This window comes from Astatotilapia calliptera, chromosome 14 (assembly GCF_900246225.1).
Source record: "Astatotilapia calliptera chromosome 14, fAstCal1.2, whole genome shotgun sequence".
In the NCBI taxonomy this organism is placed as follows: Eukaryota; Metazoa; Chordata; class Actinopteri; order Cichliformes; family Cichlidae; genus Astatotilapia; species Astatotilapia calliptera.
The window spans coordinates 36,166,139-36,188,881 of record NC_039315.1 but is presented as its reverse complement, the minus strand read 5'-3'; the positions used below and the strand labels follow the sequence as shown (position 1 = coordinate 36,188,881).

The 22,743-nt window shown below is 42.3% G+C and overlaps 1 protein-coding gene across 2 annotated transcripts in view; it reads right to left on the bottom strand.

Annotated features, from left to right (window-relative positions):
* sorl1 (sortilin-related receptor, L(DLR class) A repeats containing) overlaps positions 1-22,743 on the bottom strand; it is a 90,242-nt gene that overhangs the window by 22,182 nt on the left and 45,317 nt on the right. For both annotated transcript variants that reach the window (XM_026193589.1, XM_026193590.1), the window contains exons 7-20: positions 15,455-15,556; positions 13,652-13,821; positions 12,033-12,225; positions 10,660-10,777; positions 6,439-6,512; positions 5,805-5,893; positions 4,962-5,140; positions 3,423-3,609; positions 2,985-3,113; positions 2,325-2,410; positions 1,481-1,653; positions 1,209-1,340; positions 925-1,016; positions 72-318 (exon numbers count right to left, since the gene is read on the bottom strand). In XM_026193589.1, the coding sequence (XP_026049374.1) occupies positions 72-318; positions 925-1,016; positions 1,209-1,340; positions 1,481-1,653; positions 2,325-2,410; positions 2,985-3,113; positions 3,423-3,609; positions 4,962-5,140; positions 5,805-5,893; positions 6,439-6,512; positions 10,660-10,777; positions 12,033-12,225; positions 13,652-13,821; positions 15,455-15,556 (1,971 nt within the window). The remainder of the gene's footprint in view (positions 1-71; positions 319-924; positions 1,017-1,208; positions 1,341-1,480; positions 1,654-2,324; positions 2,411-2,984; positions 3,114-3,422; positions 3,610-4,961; positions 5,141-5,804; positions 5,894-6,438; positions 6,513-10,659; positions 10,778-12,032; positions 12,226-13,651; positions 13,822-15,454; positions 15,557-22,743) is intronic.

The window sequence follows — 22,743 nt, the reverse complement described above, 5'->3', positions numbered from 1 at the left end:
CGCGAAAGTGTGAACAATCCACCCAATCCATCAAGACTGAAACACACACACACTCATAAACATGTTGTTACCTTGAACACAGCTATGGCGTACGGGTGGGGCAGCCCCTCCATGAGGACGCGCCTCTGCCCTCCGATGAAGTCGGCCCTCTCGATGCGGTCGCTGTAGGCTTCGGTCCAGTACAGCCAGTGGTCGTCGGCCGTGATGCCGTTGGGCCATCGGACACCCTCGGACACGATGCGGGACACGTTGGTTCCATCCATGTAGCTTCGGTAAATACCAGGCGCTTGGTCTCCCCAGTCAGTCCAGAACATCAGACTGGACATGGAGAGGATACAAGATTAGGAATTTGCACCGAATGCGCCCATTGGCCACTCTTTGACTGTGATTGGGCGCCAGGTCAAATATTTAATACAAGCTTAAACTCTAAGAGAGTGACAATGTACACAGAGAAGGGAGGAAGTGAGTGCAGTGAGTCAACCATACATTCATTTTCTGAGAAAGTGGAAAACGAGATCAGCAGCAGACCACAGGAATCCCGATGTCTCAGGAAAAGCAGAACTATGTTTGCAGAAGTGAAGCCAGATCTGTTTTCAGAGATGATCTTGTGGTCAGTTTGTCTGGTCATCCTTTTTAAAGGGTGATCAGAGCATTGTTGTGTTTTTACCTTAAGATCAGGTTTAAGAAAATAGTCAGAACCACTGGTGACCGATGTGTATTTTATGCTCCTGCTCTGCAGGTTTGTGTTTGCTGGATCTTTGCATGATTGCCTGAAAAAGGCAATATCAGCAAACACTATATTTATTATAATTTCTTGTTCTTGACTGGAAATGTCAGCTTTTCAAATCAGCCTGAAGCTGCTCGTTTCAGATTCACTCTTTTAATCACAGGCTGGATAAAACTCGGTTCCTTTAAACTCTTCACCTCTCTCCGGGCAGCAGAACCAAAGCTCGCGGGTGTTCGAGGATGGAAGAGTTGAGCAGGGTGTGCCGCAGATCCCCATCAGGGTTTGAAACCTTCAAACATAACAGGGAAAAGTCAACGGTAATGAAGCTGTGTCAAGAAGACAGATTATTGTGATTATGAATATAATCTGACGACCAAAGAGGAGAACTTGGAAAGAACAAGCAACTGTTTTAGTTTGATAACCTCGCGACTCTGATGTGTCTGATATCCTGAGTGACAAACACTGACAATGTTTTCTATACCTCAATCTTCTGCGCTCCAGCATCCACCCAGTATAGCAGTCTACTGATGGGGTCAAAGGTCAGAGCCTCCACATTCTGCAGGTCTTTCCTCACGACAACCTCCTGACCTGTGCTGCCATTCAGACACAGGCGCTGCAGGACCAAAAGACACACGCAGGTCAGTAACAGCTGAATGGTTAAGCTCCCTCTACGTCTCAGCCCCACAGTTAGCACCATGCTGTCCTGCTGTGAGAGAGCACACACCGACTGCATCTTCTAGAGGAGCCACTGACCTGTATGGTGTCCAGGGAGATGTCGGCCCAGTACAGGCAGTTGCGGTCATAATCAAAGTCCAGAGCCACAGCCTCCCTGAGGCCAGCCAGAGGCAGAGCCTGGTCAGTGCCCGTGGCCAGGTCGTAGCGATGGATGGAGTTCCTCACAGCGTACAGGATGAACTCATTACTCTCTGCAAAACCACAGGAGACAGCCTGAAGACAAACACTGGGACTACAAACGTGCACTGACACCGAGCTGCACTGCAAAGAACTTCAACGACTGACACAAACCGATTGGCTGCTTCATGTCGAGTAAATTCCTTCATTAATTTGAAAACATGATCTCTTTGATTCATTCAACACAGCCGTCATGTTGTCATACATCCAGTTAGAAACGGCCCAGCTGCTGTTACCTCTCAGAGCAGGTCTATTATAGAGACTCTACTACTGACCCATACTCAATAACTACAACACAGCTAGCAGGACATTAAAAGTCAAGTTGAACTGTTGGACATGACGGTCCAAACATCTTGAGCCGCCCCTCATTTCTTCATGCTGTGAAGCAATGCCAGCACAAACGGAAGCTCAACTGTGTCAAGCTTGATCACGATTTTTGCGCAGTGCTGTGCATCTACGTTTTTTTAGGGTGTCTAATGTATTTATATGTAGGAGAAGCAGAAATGCTTAAAATAAAGGATGTTTATTTGGATTTCACCTTTCTCCCACAAAACCCCCACAGGTTACCAAGTCTGTGTGCCAGTCAGTAAAACTGGATGGTAACATTTGTTTGGAAACGTGACACCTTGAACTGTTCCACAGCACGCTCAGCTGCATCTTTGAATGTTTGGAGAAAGCAGATTACCTCCGACAGGACAAGGCAGCATCTCTCCATCCAGCCGGGCCTCCACATCTCCGCCACTGCAGCTGTCTCCTGGTACCTTCCTGTAGCTGCAAGAGGGAAATAAAAGAGCTTTCATCTGTCAGCAACTTGGTGGCGTCCGAACAAAGGACGAAGGACACATTCAGTTACGTTGGTGTCGTTACTGGATCAATAAGGTTCTAATTTCAAATGACCAATCACATTGTAGTGATGTCATAGTTTTGTGATGTGGAAACATTGTCGCCCACACTCCCACGACCCTAACCCTAACGTCCAGCCTCGACCCTAACCCCCTCCTTTTTGGGATTTTTTCTTGAGTGGACATCGGAAGGTTTTTTTTCCAAGTCGCAAAACTATGACATCATAACAATGACCAGGATCAACATTGCACATGACAAATCACAGACGTCACCACGTTGATGCAGGAACAACACGAGGATATCTGCCAGAATCACTACAGTGTTCATAGCATGGGAGTTTTCTTCCAACACAGTTTGATTAAAAATATATGGTTTAGTAGATTTAGATTCCTCTTTAGCATCCGTTACTCCATTACTGCTGTGGACGACGGCATTATGCTAAGAAACTGCAGAAGAAGAACGGCAGGCTCTGCATTCCTGCACGTTAATAACAGCAGTTTACCCTTTGCTGCGGCGGTAGGTAGTACCAACAGGACAAGGAACGGGTGGAGCGTAGAGGTCGCCCAAGAACTCAGGGTCAGGCACGCACACCTGAAGGGACAAGTCCTCACTCAGCTTAAAGCCATAGTCACTGAAAGGAGGAAGAGGAGGGGAAACAAACAATATAGTGAGTTTCAGCACCTCCCAATAAAGAACAACAACACAGTATTTAACCCACCCATACACAGGGGGGTAGTCCTGCTTTTCTTTTCATTATTCTTGTTAATGCATCCTTTCAAATGAAATTTAACCTCTGCATCATAACATCAAGTCCTGGTGATAAATCATTATGAAATCAATCATGAAAAACCTGATATGTTCGGATATGGAGTAGAAAAAGAACTGATTAACAAATGAAGACTTCTGAAATCAAAGGCCTGGAGAGTTTGTGGACTCTCACCACTCGTAGTCCTGGCGTGTGCAGGAGCAGTTAGAGATGGTGACCGGCCGGTCAAAATCCTCTCCGTTAAAACACGTAGCGTGAGGCGCTCGCCTTTTGAACGTTATCTCTCTGCCCAGCAGACACTCATTACCGTGCTCGTCAGATGGGGACCAGTGCTTGTAGTCCTTCTCAGAACAAGGCACGCCTAAAGAAACATCCAAGGAAAAGTAGACATGATGTGGATCTGACAAATGAGTTGAAATATTCTTGATGGTATATTTATAAAGTCAGTATTTCTAGATAAACCTTTCTGCTGGCGTGTGTTGCTTAGTATTTATCCTTTGCCTTTCTCCTAGCTTTCATCGTTTCAAGTTACATATTTACTTTTAGAAGTAAATTAGCATTATAGTTATTTCCTATTATTAAATTGGAATATTGGTGATTAGAAATGACTTGGCTTGTTTTTGTACGTCTTCCTTCTTTGAATTTTATTTAACCTTTAATTTTATTTGTTTATTTTTTACACAGTAACACATTTTTAAATAATAGAAACTTTTTATTAGTGTTAGCTGCTACTAGAATTTGGTGATTATACATTAATTTATTCCCAAGTTAATAATCATGTGTCTCTGTAAACCATTACTCCTTACTAGCCCTAGGGTCTTCTGGAATTAATGAAATGTAGTGCTCTTAGTTAACAACAGCAAACAGCTAGCATGTGCTTTCTGGCTATTTTAGCTAAAGTACAATCTTTATAACAAAAATGTAAAGTGAGTTTATTTTTGGTACATGAGCAGTAGTTGTGTGCAACATTGCTACAGTGTATTACATTTTGTTACAGTTCATTCTCCCTAAAAACCCTGGATGCTATGCTATCACTAGCTACTGTCATTATGGTAAATGGTAAATGGCCTGTATTTGTATAGCGCTTTTACTAGTCCCTAAGGACCCCAAAGCGCTTTACACAATCAGTCATCCACCCATTCACACACACATTCACACACTGGTGATGGCAGCTACATTGTAGCCACAGCCACCCTGGGGCGCACTGACAGAGGCGAGGCTGCCGGACACTGGCGCCACCGGGCCCTCTGACCATGCTAACCATGCGCACGTTGGCTACATACATGAACTTTAGGTGCTACAAGCAAATGTTACAGATCTTATAACAGTTTTATGATTGTATTCATCGATTAATTAATGACATTCATTTCTGTCATCTAAATTATTTCATGTAGCTGCTGAGTTATGCTAGTTTTAGCTACAGTTACTACATGAGGTTATTAATCAGAGAACCAACCTGCAAGCATGCATCATCACTCTACAGCCATCTGAAATATCTCTGGACATTTGTTTGGACGATTATATGGAGGCACTATATGAATTGCTTACTTATTTTCAGTTTATATAAGAACTACATGTATAAAATCAAAAGTTACAGATGACTACAAATCACCCCTACAGCATTGGCTTTAGTCTAAACTGAGAAAAAACTGTTTCTGCATTTAGCTGTTGTTGCTAAGAACTAAAGATCTCCATTCTCAATCGTGGACTTACCCAGAATGTCAGAGGTGTTGACCTGCAAGATGAGCCAGCTGTGTCTCTGCTCGGCATACGAGCCAAAAATGGTGAAGATGGTGCTCTTCTCTCCGGGCTCTGTCAGCAGCTGGTAAACGTACACTTCCTTTTCTGAGAACCGAAAGTCGGTCCACGTCTCGCCTTCATTGGTGCTGAACCTGACAGGGGCGTGGTATTATTAATGACCGTATCTTCTAAATGTGTTTGGTAGCAGCCTCTCACGTACTGTCGACTAAACATAACTGAGTAATGTTTGATCACCAAGGTTACCAAGTTATCAGCTCATCTGCTGCATGCCCACTCACTCACCGAGGGAACAACAGCAAGACAGAGAAGACAATCAGATGAAACAAACAAACATGAGTTAATATCAAATTAAAGTGGGAGCGCGACGTGTATTAAAAGTCGGGCTTAACCCAGTAATAGGGACATTTGTATATATGAAGATAAAATCGGGTTACTGAGTAATCAGGGAAAGATAAAATGAATTATGGAAATGAAGCCAACTGGATACATATCGTTATAATACATCACTTTCATGAATTAAAGTTGGCTGCAAGGTAGGTGTTGGCACAGAGGTGTTTTAATCTAGTTCTGTTGATTAGTGGAAGGATTATTTGCTGTTTAACTCCAGCAGGCAGCTTCACATTCACACAGTCTGCTCCTGCTGGCTAATGGGCACGACCACACGGTAGGTGCCGTTTATGTGCTCCGCCTGCCAGATTTCTTAAAGCTGTCACAAGTTAACCTCTCTGGGTTTGAAGCTCCTGTCCGATTCATTTCCTCGGCTGGAGGAAGTTTAGGAAAGCCATCTGGACTTACTTCAGTTGTGTGGTGGGGCCTCCTTGTGCAATAGCCATCAGGATGCCGCCATGGTCACCCCAGGTGTAGAAATGAGGGCCTGCCAATGCCTAGATTACCACAAGCAGTGTGAGTGAGACATAATGTGCTTCACAGGGTTGAAGAAATTTAGTGTAAAGACAACAGTGCTGTTGTGTGGACTAGACGGTAAAGCTTTAAGTGATATCGACGTTCATCTAACAAACAAAAGATTCCCAGGTTGATCCTTGCGGGGAAGACACATGTCAGAGTCATCTGACACATAAGGAACCTGATTATAGTGATGTGTCTGATGTCAGGCGGCAATAAAGCTACTTTAGTGCCAGTTCTAAAGTCAGAACAATCCCCATCAATCTGCTGCTAGAATTAAGGACAGTAGAGTATGAGACTAATGAAGCACTAATTACTTTTGAAAATATCATCGATGTCCTTTGAACACTAAATGAATTAACAGTAACGTCCTTTCATGACATGTGGGCATGAGAACATCAGTCGTCTACGAAAGCTGAATAAAGCTCGAGCCTGTCTACAGGACTAAGCCTGAATAGTGACTTTTTCTTTGACACACAGTTTAGCCGTCTCCACTGTTCTTGTTGTTCTCAAACTTTGCACTGACCTCTCTCCACTGGGCTCCAGCGCTGCTGGATACATACACATTGGGTTTGTTGGCCAAGTTCCTGCCAACAGATCCTGCAATCAGAAGACAGAAAAGGCCTTTAACACACTCTGACTCCATATGATCGCTGCTTTTGTAACTCCGGAGTTTAAGCCAGAGCATTTTGAATCTTTTCATGCATGTGGCATTTGTATCTGCTGGAAATGAAATCCTCCAGGAACAATCTGCTTAGAACATTTTATAAAATACACAATGAAAATAAAAAAAATATAAAACATAAGGATGAGAGGCCTGCTTGAATCCGCCTACAGATGCTGAGATCCATCTGTAGTTCTGGAAACATCCACTAGGGAGCCAACATTGTTGTCCTGTGTTGGGCATTGTTCTGATACTGAGTGTCAGATAGAGGCTGACATGTTTTACCCTGTCGTAGCCTACCGTGATGAAACTAAAGTTAAAATTTTAACTTTCTAATTAAAATCATTAGAAAGTTAAAATAATTATCTGCTTAGCTAAAGGCATTAGCTATTATTTAAAATGTAGGATGTTAGCATTTATCAGCGACAGAAGCAATGTGACAGCTAACACAACCTCACACAGCTGCTATAGCAGCGGCACTTTTTAGTGTTTCTTTAGATAACAACTGCAGCTTCATCACAGGGCTGATAACGAGGAAGCAGAGATTACAAGTAGAGTAGATTTAGAAAATTTGAATGTGAAAAAAAATGTGAAGCAGACTGAAAATACTTTTTACGCCTGTTTACACAACGTTTATTTGCTCCAGCGCTCTTACACATTTGCACAACAGGTAACATTTACTTTGGAGTTTGGAAGTTGGGAAGAAATTTTTATATCTTCGTCCAAATGCCCTCCAACATGCGTGTTAGTGTATCCCCCATCTATCCATCAGGAAAAGGATCAGGACCATCATTCTCTGTGTTTGACACTCGAGAACAGACAACAACCGCTCAGGACATCAATCACATTGAAATATTTCAGGGTGAATGACAGAAGCACAGATGAGAATGAGAGCAGCATGGCTGATGTGTCTCTGCTCAGGGCTGTAATAATGCCTCTGAAAGGAATTTGGTTCTCTCTCCCAGTAAAACGGGCTGATGACACTAAACGTTAAATATCATCACAGAAAGTGTCAGAGAAAAATAAATGGCTGCCACTGATTACAGCATCCTGCATGATGTCTGCGACAGAAACACAGTGGGTTCTAAATCAACCAATCAATGTGTGATTAAAGTGCAGATTACTCATTTTATCCTATTAACATCACAAATCCTTTCAAAAAGACAGAATAAAGGTCATTTTTAATGCCTTTGTTTAGATTGCATATATATATTTATTTTATTCGACTTTGACTGTACAAGAAGCTGGAGCACTTTATTATTTTAGCGTGAAAGCACCACGAGGTAGAGGCTTTCCTCGGAGACGGGAGGTTCCCCTGCATCACTTCTTTGACCCTGACCTCTGTAGGAGACCAGATTATGCCTGGACCCTGGCATGAGCTCTGATTATTATTGCGTAGAACACAACTGCAATGAAAACCGCTGGAGATTTAAGACAGCAACAACTGAATACGGATTTCAATCCCACCTTCTAATGGTGGTTTTAACAGGGCCGCAAAGCAGGACCAGCTGGTCAGCTTGATTAAATTGATACTGGACTTGGCTGCAGACCAGTGCGTCACACCCTTGGAGGTTCTCCAGCATCACTCCTTTGACCCTGGACTCTCTAAGAGTTCCCCTCACATGGACGGGAGGACACAGGAATAAAACCCTGTGATCTCTCAGCAATCGCCTTTGTTGTTTGTGTTGCCAATACTCGAGGGGAACCGGCAATTCTTGTGAACATTATTTTAAAAAGCCTTAAAGAAAGCCACCAAACAAATACAGTCTTGAACTTCAGTTCGGCACAAATCCATCACATAATCACTGCGTTGAGGTCTTACCAATATCAAAGGGAACAAATATTCCCGGGAATTACTGTGGGACAGTCATTCCTTGTACACCATGTTAACAGAGATAAGATACAAAATATATCTTAAATAAACCAGCCTTCAACATCAACTCATTCTTTAAACATACTTGTTGCCGTCAGAGCTACTCGTCAGCCTCTTAGCACTTACACCTGTGGTAGGAGTCTGCGTACGTTCAGGAAAGCTTCAGAATTTTAGTAGCTGCACCTGTGGTATTGATTTGAAAATTCTACATCGCCTTGTTCTGGAGTTATCGCATTCATCGGGTGTCCAAGTTAAATCGCACCTATGCGAGTTGTCACACGATTTTCAGAAAACCTGGCCTCTGACATCATCATGGTCACTAAGATTTGAACACCTGGTGTCAATTTCAAAGTCCTATTTCACCTCACAAACTCACAAATCTGCATGACCACCCACCCGCCTGGCAGAGCGAAAACACCCTGTACCCAGCAGAGAGGGTAAACGATCCGAGAGTTTTCCAAGGAAGGAAATGAGATATTCTTCAGTAGCCAGCGTGTTTGGTTGTGTACAGCTGCAATGTTTCTGTGTTAACTGTAAAAACAAGGTGACTTTCGCGTTAATTTTAAAGAGGAATGCACAACTTTGTCATTTAAAGTTCAAACTTGCCAACATTTCTATGTTGTGTTGTGTTTCATCTTGATTTTATCATTGTTTGGTTTATTTAAATTTTCATATGGTGTCTGTGGTTTTCATGGTTTCGTCCGTGTTTTAAAAGTCGACTGTTTACTTTGATAGTTTATGCTTTTTCTAAACATTATCGTGTTTTATCTCAGTTTTTTTGGTTCTTTTGGTTTCTCTTGATAGTCTGATGTGTTTTGTAGACGTGTTGTGTAAATGTTCCTGCATGCATTTTAAATATCATTACAATATCTTTTCTTGTATTAAATAAATTGAACTACAAAGACAATAACAGACCGACCATAACTGACACCAATGGAAGCCAACAACAAAACAATGAGAAACCTCGACAGTGAAACAGGACGGATGGAGGCGGGATCCAGGTGCGATCTACATCAACTGAAGGATTTGTTGCCAACATCATGATTCCGAACCAGGAAAACTGCGACGGTTTCATGTGAGGACTTTGGGCTTAGAGACGTACCCGATGTCACTGAGGTGGTTTTAATGTTGGTGTATACTCACAGCACAGACTAATCAATGATATTTAATATTTTGTAAATAAGAAGTTAAACTGCATGGAACTAAAGTGTTTCCTGTGGTGGTCGTGCATATTCATGCCTGCACTCAGGACTGTGTTTGACCCGTCAAGTGCCCGCCGGGTGCTGCAGCAGTAATTAGCCCATCTATCTAAGAGAGCGATAATGAAGCACATGGTGGCAGCAATTGGCAGCGCTCCTTCCTCCTCCTCCGCTCACCCTCCCTTTTTCTTGCATTCTTTCCATGCCCATCATCTAATAAGAATTTAATTAAAGAGACAGGCTGGTTGCAGTCTCCTAAACACTGCAGAGTATCAACAAATCAGTGCTCTCGACCAGCTGTGACGAGGCAGAGACAACTCAAACTGCAGCCATAATGTCTCTGCAGCACTGACACTGTTTCCACTTCGCTCTGAGGAATTCATGAGAATTGAACATGTGGTAACAGTTTTCACATTATTTATGTCTTTGAGATTTAAATTGCAACTGTGTAACTGTAATGAGAAGCAGGACAGATGTTTCAACAATGATGCATGAAGCAAGTTTCTAACACATATCTCACAAGGTGCAATCCTATTTCCTGTGTTTTCAGCAATACAGGAAGTGGCCACATACTAAGAGAGACAGAGGCATCTCAAACATCACAGACTTGTTTGCCTTGCACTGGATATTTGAATCAGTGTTATCATAAACCAAGAGGAAGTTACTGAAAAGTACAACAAGCCATCCTCCAACAGATGGCACTGAAACTCTCCTCATCTAGCTCTTAGGCTTTCGTCAAAGCTCTGGGACATTTCTTCCCTGTTCACAACAACCCCAGAGGTTTCTAGTAGTGCAACTATAATTTGACTTGAGTTTGAAAGTTTAAGTTCACCATCTGTAAACTGAGTGTGAGACAAAAGTGTTGGACCTATTAAAATCTGTCAATGTTTGACTTCACTGCTTGTAGTCTGCGTCCTACACAGGAAGGTCGAATGAGCTGGGGGAAAGAAATCTATTCATAATGAGGAATCGATGAAATCCAAGAAAAACTTTTATTCCGTGTTATCCCACCTGTGGCCATAATAAGTCCAGGTGCAGAATCCTTGGATAAAATGGGTATTCTTCTTAGCTGGATGTTAAACAACTGGCTCCAGCGCTGAGCCAGGTGAAGGGAGCAACCTTTACTGAGCTACGAGGGAAAAGCAGACGAGAGAAAAGTTAGATGACACTTAGCTGTTCAATTCACAGGATTCATATCTACCCGATTTGAGCTTTTCTGCGACATCAGCAGTTCACATTGGGTCATTGAATCTTACCCTAAGATTCCTGCTCGTGGTTAAACTTAGCTAACACTAGTATGCCTGCTAACACGAACGATTCAATTCAGTTTTATTTATACAGCGCTAAATCACAACAACAGTAACCTCAAGGCGCTTTATATTGCACAGTAGACCCTACAATAATAGATACAGAGACAAACCCAACAATCATATGACCCCCTATGAGCAGCACTTTGGCGACAGTGGGAAGGAAAAACTCCCTTTTAACAGGAAGAAACCTCCGGCAGAACCAGGCTCAGGGAGGGGCGGGGCCATCTGCTGTGATTGGTTGGGGAGAGAACAAATTCCAGTTTAGCTCACCAAGCAAGTGTTTAGGGGTTAGCTAACTCCCAGGGCTGACCTGGTAGCTTAACTGGCCTTTTTCAAATTGCTTTATTAACTAATATTAAGAACTAACAATCGGCAAATTCATGCAAAATATATGATAACTAGCTGGTTAATCTTCTTGTTTGCAAACGTGTCAATACTGAAATCAAGTGTGAGTGGAAATTTTAGTTGGCTAACCCACCAAACTGTTTCACCAGCTAACATGAGATGTGATACAAACTTGTGTTTGCTGATTTTAGGCAGCAGTAACTGGATGCTCAGTCATTCAGGTAAGGAGATCCCAGAGACTTCAAGCTGTTCCTGCAGTTTGCTCTCATGTACTAGCTTCAGATAGTTCTGGACTGAAGAAGCCACTTGGGTGAGTAACAAAACACTGAAGATGCAACGTCCAGCTTCAGCTTTCTTGGTTTACAAATGTGAGATTTTGTCTAACTTGGGAAACGAATTGGACTGAGAAAAATAATTTTGTTGCATCAGGTCAAATTTTTAGTTCAAATCATTATCAAGACATACAGAGGACGTCTACAGCCATCAGCTCTGTCATGGTTTGGAGCTGTGGTGTTGGAGAGCGAGAGAAAAGTGGAGAAATTATGAACACAAAAAGTTCCAGCAGATTTGAGCTTATTGGTTCTGTTAGTCAGACAACAAAGTAATGTAGGACTATTAGTGGCAACTAATCAATCCATCAAATGGAAATCTGATGAAGTAATAGAAGTTTATGTTTCGTGCTTCTGTGGGAAAGAAACAACTGAAAGCAATAAGTTAAACTTGGCGTACCTGGCAGTCTATGGTTCCGCCCAGGCTGTCGGTAGCAGGCGACTGAAGCAACTCCCACGTCCCTCCTTTGTCGAACGTGATGACAGATCGCATGTTGTCCTCGCTCACAGAGCCGTTGATGAGCGTGGCGATGTAGACGCCCCTCAGCCCCTCCACACGGTGCAAGTCTGCAAACGGCTCATTGGCAAAATACCTGCGCAGCAAACGCGAACATGGTGGCAGGGTCAGAGAGGAACATCTGAGGTGATTCTGTAATATTTAATGTCAAGGTAATTATCTATTTCTACAATACAACAATACAAATTATTTACAATATTTAAAAGGAAGGAAGGAATTGTGTTTTTATTCAACGTGATCATATTTTCATTATTTTACTTCAATGATAGAGCTCTGGTTTGCACTCCCACCCTGTCCACTGAACACTGCTGTCAGTTTGTTTTTCCTAACTGTAACTTTTGCACACTTTAGCCTACCAGTCCTCCTAACACCCAATCCCAGGACCACGCTTTGGACCCTTTAAAGATGATTTCAGTCAGAACCACAGAAGCACAGAAAGTAATATCATCAAGTTGTTCAAACGTAGAACATGAGGCAACTTTTACACACAGCAGAGAGGTAAACAGGAAGCATGAAACTCACAGTCTGATGCTTTGTTTCAGAATGAGTCATGAGAAACAGAAGACAGAGAAGTGTTAACAGCAGACGCTGTTGGATAAACAGAAACAATCAGCTTTGGCAGGAAGCTAAGCCAACACTGGGACTGCCTCTGCAAAACTAACACCAGATCGTCCTCGTGATTATATAGAAGGCAAACAATGACTACAGCTATCAGTTGAATGCACTATTAGAAAAGGACGTACTGCTTTCAAGTGTTTGCAAAACCTATACTGTTACCAAGCATTTGTAAAGACAGCAAGAGGCCTTCCTGTCAGTTGCTGTGGTTTCTATGGGAACAACTCAATTACTGGCAAGGCTGCAGATAGTGCTCGATTTGTCCTGCAGGTACAGACTGCAGTCATTTTTATCTGCTGGTACAATTTGGTTCATCATGTGATCTGCTCATTTACTTATCTAAAGGAAAAGGGGAAAAATCACTAAAGCATTAAAAGCAAAGAGCCAGCTGAGACGGTCCAGACGCCTGTAAGGAGGCAGGCTGGATGAAGGTGTTCCAGACACATTCGGCTGTGGGACCCAAGCACCTACAATGGTGAGCAAACCCATTCAGACCATTACATTAGCACCTTGTAGAGGCCCAGTTACAACTTTGAGTCTACTTACATCAGTCTGGATATGATTCTGCACACCTGGCTATGGCAAGTTTATCCCTCATGCTGTCCACACACTCTTTGTACTTGTACAGTGCCCAACACATGGTTCATATATGGACCCAGCAGGGACTGAACAGATCTCAGTATGTTCCAAATCCACTGCAGTGCCCTCACCAAAGGATTTTTATTGAAACTGGATTATGTGTTTTTAGTTAGCCTGACAATCTGTTAACGAGAGGTTTGCCCTTTTGTATCCAAACAGGTAGGTGTGTGTGTGTGTGTGTGTGTGTGTGTGTGTGTGTGTGTGTGTGTGTGTGTGTGTGTGTGTGTGTGTGTGTGTGTGTGCAGTACCTGATGAGTGTGTTGCTGCCAGAGCTCTCAGGACTGTAATACAGCACGTTCTCCAGCGACAGAGAGAAGGCGAGACCCTGTGTGTCTGAGATGTAGAGGTGTGTGACGTTGTTCAAGTGGTTCACACACACGAACACTTGGTCCTCAGATGCATCTGCTATGTAGTACTCCTGTGGGGGGGTCGGGGGGGAGAGGGGGGGTCATCTATAGTTCACCGGCTTAAAAGTCCGATTAGACTCGATGCTCTGAAATGGGAACGTGTTGTGTAATGTTTTTTTAGAAATGGGAACAACGAATGTTCCGCTGTTATGTTTCAATGTTTTTATTGCTGTTGCTGTCTGTGTGTGCTCCTCACACATATGCTGAGAACACACATTTAGTCTTATATTACACCTTGGACGTCTTTATTTCCAGGAGTTTCACCTTAATGAGTCAGTTTCAAAGTTTTGTGCTTACAGCCTGAGGCCTTTGAGTAACCGGTCACATGGCTCTCTGATGGATCAGATATGCATGTATGCATGAATCAGCATCAAAGGCTGCATGAATGTAGCTGCAACCGGGAGCGCAGATCACACATCCTGTTTAAAATGACAGAGCTGAAGCTGCTTTCTTAGTTCTATATTGTGTATTTTGTTGTACAGTTATTTTATTTTCAACTTTAATTTATATATTTTATCTTATTCTTCCCAGTTAAATTTACCCTTCATTCTAATTTGTGTTGTACAGTTATTTCATTTTTAACCTTAATTTATATTTTATTCCTTCTTAGTTAAATTGACCCTTTTTAATTTTTCATATTTATTTCCTATCTTATTCATAGCCTTTTCCTTTTTTGTTTTCTTTAGGTCACGAGCAGTTGTCCAAGCATTTCACTGCATATCGTACTGTGTATGACTGTGTACGTGACAAATAAAAATTTGAATTTGAATTTGAAACCCTGTTTATAGCTGTGAACACACACCGAGTGAAAGTCAATACTTATTCAGGTACTCTCTGCAGCAATACTGTACAGTTATTTAACCAAAGGTCTGACAATAAAACATTTCATGAATAAATAAAGAATATCCTTATGTTTGTTCAAACTGACACCATCAGCAGTAACAGCATAAACACTCTGCACCACAGACTTTATATAAAAGCTGTAGCTACCATGACATCACACATAGTTTCAGGATGCATGTGTTGAAGCCTCAGCAAAAAGATTATGGTTCCCAACGTGTTGGTTTTTGAAGTTCCTAGTTATTAGTTAACAGCTGTTTCTACAAACTGTGTCAGGTTAACTAAGTTCAATCAAAAACCTGTGAAACAAACAGTGAGTTGTGTTATTTATCAGTTTAAAATGTTCCAGCACTACAAATACGGTTCAAAGTTACGAGTTGAGTCCAAGCAGCTTCGTGTTCCAGCACACTAGTCGGTTAAATCAACCACTCCCATAATTTAAGCATGACAAATATTTGAGAGAGTTTATAAAATGATAAAGCCTGTACACTTCTTATAAATTGGGAAATTAGCTAAAGAGAACTAAATGTTTTTTCTACCAACCTGTAAACATGTTAGCTTCTTGGCTAAGGTTGGGTATTTTAACATGACAGTCTAAGGTTTCACTTTTGGCATCGGCCTCCAGTGGCCATTTGAAGAACTGCACGTTTGGAAACGACACATTGGCTTCTGCAGTCCTCAGTATTCGCTGTGTGCTTTGTACTACGAGACTGATTTAAGACCATCTGACGGGACTGTACCTTTGCTTTCTCACGGACAAATGTGTTGGGTAAAGCACTTCTGAACACAAGAAAAAACACTCACTGTGATTGGATGGCGGGTCATAAACTGGGCTGCTTTCATTGGCTGGCGGTTGTAGGACACCCAGAGCTGAACAGATGATGGTTCGTGGCTTCCCAACAGTTTCTGGACATAGATACAAAACAAATCACTCAACCTCTCCTCAGATTTAGTTTCTCGGCAGCTACAGCTTGGAGTTGGCACACAGGTTTCATTCTAACGTAGAACTTCATGATGAAATCCCAACAGAACAAATGTAAAAAGCTTTGACGGCTTTTGGAAGACTGAGATGAACCGAAGAGGCTCTTCAGACCCCGTGGAACTCTGGACTATTTATTTTGCACTAGTGCCGTGTGTGGGCAAGGCCGTGAAAATGACCTGAAATTAGGAGAAGAGACTATGTGGACTGTCCTGATAATGTTTTGCTGCTGTGACACCCCCGCGGTACAGAGCTCAACAGCTGAGAGACAAATCATTAAAACGAGCTGAATTAAAAAGTCTCTCAGACTCCAAGAGCACATCTTCACTGTCATGACCGTGTGTGTGTGTGTGTGAACACACTCACACACTCACGCACACTGGATTGAAGTGTAATTGTCCTGACTCCTGTTGTCACAGTTGGTTTGTTATCGATTTGGCCTTTTTTAGGAGTCGCACAGAGAAATCAGGATCTTTCTTTCAGCGATTTCTCGTCCGTCTGAAAGGAGAAAATAACTTCATGGACGGACAAACAGCATATTTTACATCCCACATAAAACTACTGGCTGCACTCATATTTCATATTTTTCAAAATAATATCACTGTGTTAGTAATGTGCACCTCAGGCCTTCTGTAAATGACTCCACTAACATCTGTACAATATTAGGACTCCAGTATGGGCTGCTGCTCCAAACACAGCACTGACAGGACGCTTCTGGACGTCAGTGCAGATGTCCTATTCAAAATCTACAATATACATTTCTTCACAGTGACACTTTTTCTGCCATCCTTTCCCGACTATCTCAGGTTTCCTGTTCTATGTTCACCAAATCAACTGTCCCTTGATACCTGACGATATCTTTGTTCTTCCAGGGAATACAGATCCTGCTTTGTTTTTCCTGTGGTAGCAAACAGAATGATCTCCTGTTTGCTCTAGTCTACGCTCAGAGATGTTTTCCTTTCTGTTAATAACCCAGCCCTCTGTGCCTATTAACGTTCCACTCTGTACTCCTAATTTCATTGTCTCCACAGCTCATGTACTCTGTACCTTTCCCGTCTCACCCTCCGCTCTCCTGGCTGGAAATTCAGTTTGCTGTTGGATGCAGTTCAAGTTTGTGGAGAGCCAAGCAGCTTCGTTATATTATTTCTGATTAGGCTGGACCACCCGGCTATAAGAGCAACGTCCTCTAGAGAAAGAAGGTTTTAAAAGAATAGTGAAATGAGGTAACTGCAGTAAGAGAGGGAGGGAAAAAAAGATTCTGGAGTTGAAGAGAAGAATAGTGGGAGAGAGGAGCGAGCAGGAGCGAGCAGGAGCTCAGCTTTAGAAAGCAATAAAGACTGAACAAAGAAGTCAGGATGGAATTTAAAGAGCAGAGCTGCACATCCAATATTCATTTTGTCTGGACTGTCAGAATCCACGTCATGCTACACGAAAAGAGTCAATCCTAGATTTGTACCAACAGGAACGGGAGGAGAACCTCTGACATGTTTTTGGGGGCAATAAACACTGAATGACTCATCACACCATGTTACCAAATGACAGATAACTGCAGCCTAGCTTAATGTTCATAAGCTGGAAATGACATGAGAATCATAAAATATAAGCTTACAATATAACATTTTCTAATGTAAGAGCTAAATACTCAATTTAGCTCAGCATGAAGATACAAGTAGCAGGAAGCCTGGCTTTGTCTGCAGCTAGAACAACAAAAATGTGTGCATCTATCAATTATAATAATAATAATATGTAAATAAATGATTCCAGTCCATCAAAACTTAGATTTTTGTTTCAATTGTGGGTTTGGAAATGAATTAGTTTCCTTCTTCACACTCCGTGTAATCACAGTTTTAATGTCAGGTTACTTTGTGAGTCAAGAGGAAAATTGGACTGTAGAACGTATTTTCACATGTAACTATATATTTTTCCACTGCAACCACATATTCCCCTCCAACAGCAGCTGTCAGCAAGCTTTGCATTACACACTGTTCCTGGTCTCTCAGATCCCTGAAACGAGAGATTCTTGGACCTGAGATCAACTCGGATGTCGGATGGCAGACACTAGGACAGTGTGAAATGGAACACAGTCTACCAGAAGAATCAACTGTGACATACAGGAAGACTAAAATGTTATCCAAAAAAAGCCAAAAACTCACAAGAATTCTATCCTTGTGCCACATGTGTAATGGTGTGTTTTAAGGATGGTGGCGGAGTTCCACAGGGCTCAATTCTGGGTCCTCTACACAACACAAGGACTCGACTGTGTCCATCTACAGTGGGTATGCTACCCAGCTATGAGCTTGTTGGGTCAACAAAGGGGGACCAACAATTTTTGTAACTTCAGAAAACCAACAATCCATCATGTACAGATACTCAGCAGTTCTCATGCTTTACCCGACTTTTTAGCTAGTGAGATATTCACCCGCCTTCAAATCCATTTTAATCAGCTGCTGTTAATAATAACAGACCAATAGTCTTGTCTATTAATGTGTTAGCCCGAATATAATTGCTTTTATATTCTTTATTAACTGTCAATAATTATAAAACCAACATTAAAATGCTGTCAGCTAAATACCATCCAAAACTGCACTGATGTAGGTGTTTGTGAGGTCACAGTGTGTTTACCTTATGATCACTTTTACATTTGAAATGTTACGGTATCGTTGTGAAATATTAACAGAGGTTAAATAAAGTAGCAGAGGACAGGATCCTTTGATCCAGGACAGTCTACACGGACAATGTTATTATAAATAAATAAATGGGCAAAGTTGATGCAAAGCAATCTACTGACACTATATATATTCAGGTCATGTGAGCCTGACCTTGATGAAGCGATACCCTCAGAATCTCCCCGTCATCAGAAACTACCTTCTGGTATTAAAGAAATCCCAGATGCTGAAAACATGTGTCTGAGTCTCAGTTAAGTTACAGTGTTTATGTTAAATCTCACAGTTTTTTTCATGAACTTCTCTAAAAATAACACTCAAGTGCAGCCCTAACATGTCCTCGTACTTCCTGTTTGAGAAAACAGCCACAAGGTGACGTTTGTTAAAGACTAGATCAGAGAGATAGAGCACATGTTCACTGTTGCGTTTTTCGTTGTTGTTTTAAGGCTGCCATTTGATTATAATGAAAGCACCTGCACTGGCTGTGAAACGAGCTGGAAATGTCACGAGTAAATCCTCGGAGGCAGGAAGCCTTCTGTTTGTTTCTCCCGAACGCTGTGCACGAAGGCGACCAAAAACTTTGCTGCTTTGCCGTTACAGAGTTACACAGTGTAACGCCAGCATGTTTCTCCTTTTATATCTGCAAATTCTCTGATCGAGATGGTTTTAAGTGTTTCCGTCCTTTTTAATGCAAATGCAGGAAAACATCTGTGTGTATAGCATTTTAAAAAAGATGAGAGAGATCTGAGCAACAACAACAAGTGCAACAATTAGTGTTTATTTCATATCAACATCATCTATGTACAGCTGGACAATACTGTTTATCCCCTGTGAAATCAAAAACCAGTGCTTTTTTAACACAGCAAGGGATTTTTAACATAGCATGAAGGGTTACCAGGTTTCTTTAGAAATCGTAATGTGGACAAAATAACAGAATTATGCCAGAAAGAATAAAAACAATATTATTAGCCCCTGTGCAGTTATGTGCTATGTAATGCTCTACGCTTGGATAATAAAGATAAAACTGATGTTTTTTCCCAGTTTACACGATATTAAAACTTGAGCTGTCCTTTGGTACAACCTGCCAAAAACAAAAGAAATGATGATGCTCACAAAGCAAGAACTGGACGAGACGCGTCATCAACAAACTCAAAGCAAGCCGCTCAGTATATAAAACAAGGAAGTGAAAGAATTCAAATTTCTGGTGAAATGTGTTGAAAGACCCTGATGACTGACTTAGCCAAGGCAGGAAATTATAGTCTCAAAGAAAACAATCACAGAGACACAGACTGATGGTTACAGATGGAGAAAAACTCCACTTCTGCAGCAGAGACACTTTCAAGCCAGGCTGAAGTATGCTAAGGACAAGCTGGAGAAAGATCATGGACACTGGAAGCACATTGCTTGGTTAGGTGACTACACTAGAGTTTTTTTACTGCTTATTTTTGGAGAAAGAAGGGAGAGGTGTATAACCCAAAGAAGACCCTCCCCACACGGTGGTGGGAGTATTACAGTGTGGTGCTTCAGTGGATCTGGAACTAGGAATCTTGTCAAGGTGGAAAGAATCACCAGGAAAGGAGCATGTGTGCAGATTTGGAAAGAAAACCTTATGGACAACTGGGCCTGAGTGGCTGCTTTGTCTTTCAATGTGGCAACAATCCAAAACATCCTGGTAAAAAACTACCAACAGAAGATCAAAATGGGAGCTGTTGATTGGTCTGCACAAAGTCCTGACCTGAAACCAACTGGGATGATGAAGACTAAGGTCTCTGCCAGAAGACCATGAAATCTGGAGGAGAGACTCAAAGAACAACAGGCTGGGATTGCTCTGCGTGACACTTGTTGACAACTATAACAGCTGACTGCAGGCTGCTGTCCAGCAACAAGGAAATCCAGCTCTTTGTTTACTGTAACTTCATATGACGCACGACTGGATTAATCCGTATTTATGTCGCCTTGGTGTAGCCGCCCATGTAAAACGTTTGGAACAAGCTGCTTTAGCTACTTCCCTTCAAGCTAACTTCCTCCTGATTGGCTCCCCCTCCCCCGTACAGTATTTTTGAACAGGTGGGCGGGGCTTGTGTGCTCACAGCCTGAGATACGTACCTGAGGAGACCAATATCTACTCTGTGCCATCATACAGAGACAAGGGTAGACAGACCAGCCTGAAACAGAGCAGTCTGAGCTTTTGGTTCGTTGGGGTCATTTGTAAATATACACTGATATCAATCACTCCGTGTCAGCCACTGTAACAACTGCACACGACAGAGAGTGAAAAGAAAAGCATAACAGATTTGATTAGCTGGCTTTCGCTTGACGGCTCTCCACACTGTCAAACTGAAAGCCAAATAAAATAAACTGATACGACGTATGGAGATGAAGGGTACGGACTAATGTGCAGACACTAAACATGAGTAATGCCAGTATATTCAGAGGTAACATTTAAGACTGAAACACAGATCTGAACAGCAGCTCATCTCTTCTGTGAAGTTCCTGTAGCGATTACACTGAATATGAGCTGAAGATTTCAACAGTCCCAGCTACCACGAGCAGACTGGCATCATTCCTCCACCAGGCTCCTCTTCCTGTTTCCTCTCTCTTTCGTTCCAGTCTTTGAACAGAACCTGTGAACTGAACGAGTAGCACTATGGTGACCAGATAACCGCGGGCCTTATCGGTACTGCAGTTACATCTGCTAAAGCAGTTATCTTCCATGGCTCTGCTCAATGGGAGCAAAGGCTGAGGGCTCTAAGGTCCGATTAGCGCTCTTTTGCTCAGGATCCCCATTGTTAAATAAAACCCTCCATTTCTGCTTCTTCAGTTAGCTAAAGCAGCTTGGTACTGCCCAAAGCACTTGTGATATTCAATTAATTTAATCCTATTAGTCCCAGAAAAAGAGAGACAAGGAGAGAAAGTAACTGAGACGAGACCCAAAGGGCGGCCCTTTTTATAGGCGGAAGATTTCAGATGCTAGCAGCGAGGGCGAATAGAGCTGATGCTTTGTGATGGATTACTCTGTATCTCCTCCATCCACATTATCCCCCGGGGTAGTGGCTGTACTCAGACCAGTGCTAGTCTATCTGACAGGTCCCATCAGCTCTGGAGGTCAGATGTCAGATACAGAGCTTGGAGAGGAGGGAGGTCACAGACAGTTCAATCACAACAACACAGCCCACTGTGCTGCTGAGAGTTGGTGTGTGATATCTGGTTAGAAGGAACAAACACTGCTTTAATTCCATAAAACAGCTGGGTTGTAGAGTTGTTTCAAAGATTTTTCCAACAAAAGCAAATAGTTTATTAATTATTACCATGACCAGTCGCCAGTCTGTCCCAGGGCTAACACGGACGACTATTCACACTCACACCTGTGGACAATTTATTATCACCACCTGATCTTAGCCCACTCGCTGCACGTCTTTGGACTGTGAAGCAACAGCGCTAACCACTGTGCCTAACTCATGATCGTGACTCACTGTCGTCACACCTCTGAACTGTCAAACACACCTGAGCTTATCAGGAAGGATATCAGGCACGTGGTCGAGAACATCATGAACATCATACTTCAGCAAACACGCCCTACTAGCACTCCAACTATTTTGGCCTGTTGTCCTCAAAGGCTTTCTTATCTTTTCCATGTCAGCAAATCCCACATGGATCAGAGTCGGGTCACAGACTCATTTGAGAAAACTTTGTTCTCCGATCTGAAACATTTTTTAGATTTAATATAATTTCTTTTGTCAGATGGGGAGACGCTGTTAAAACTAGTTCAAATGAGGCATCTGTTGTTGTCACTTGTTGACTTGCTGTGTGACCACTAATGCTTCAGACAACACAGCCATCTGCAACCCTGACTTCCTCGTCTGATTTGTTGGTTACATGCAAAGATGTTTCACATCGTGCGTCAGAGTTCATCCTCGAAACCCTGCGTCTGTGCGATCTGCATAAGATCAAAAATGAAAACGAGTGACACAGCGTCTGTAAAGTGTTTAAAGCACTAACTTCTTTTTAAAAATCAGCAGTGGTGCAGATCTTTTTCAGTGGCAGCCACAAGTTTTATTTAGTAGTTTAGGTTAAAAAGAGTAATTCGGGCAATTTTTGTGAAGAAAATCACGTGCGTGGCTTTTCCCCAAACTCCTGTTTCCCATTCAGAACAGTAAATAAACCACAACAGTGTTTGAGGTTAACCCCTGGCCCTAATTGGACCACATCAGTAATTAGGAATAAGCATTAATCATTAGTTTTGACCGTGTTGGCCACGGGGAATTAATAAAGGGACTCCACGCTGCTGTCTTTGATCACCTATAATCTGCATCAGCTGCATCTGTAATAACACAAGACACCGACAGACTGCGTCGCTAAGATCGTTTCATTCTCAACCAATCATTAATTTTAATAGCAGAAACCTGCGGACAGCTGCCCACAAGACCGATTCATGCTCACCGCTGCATCGA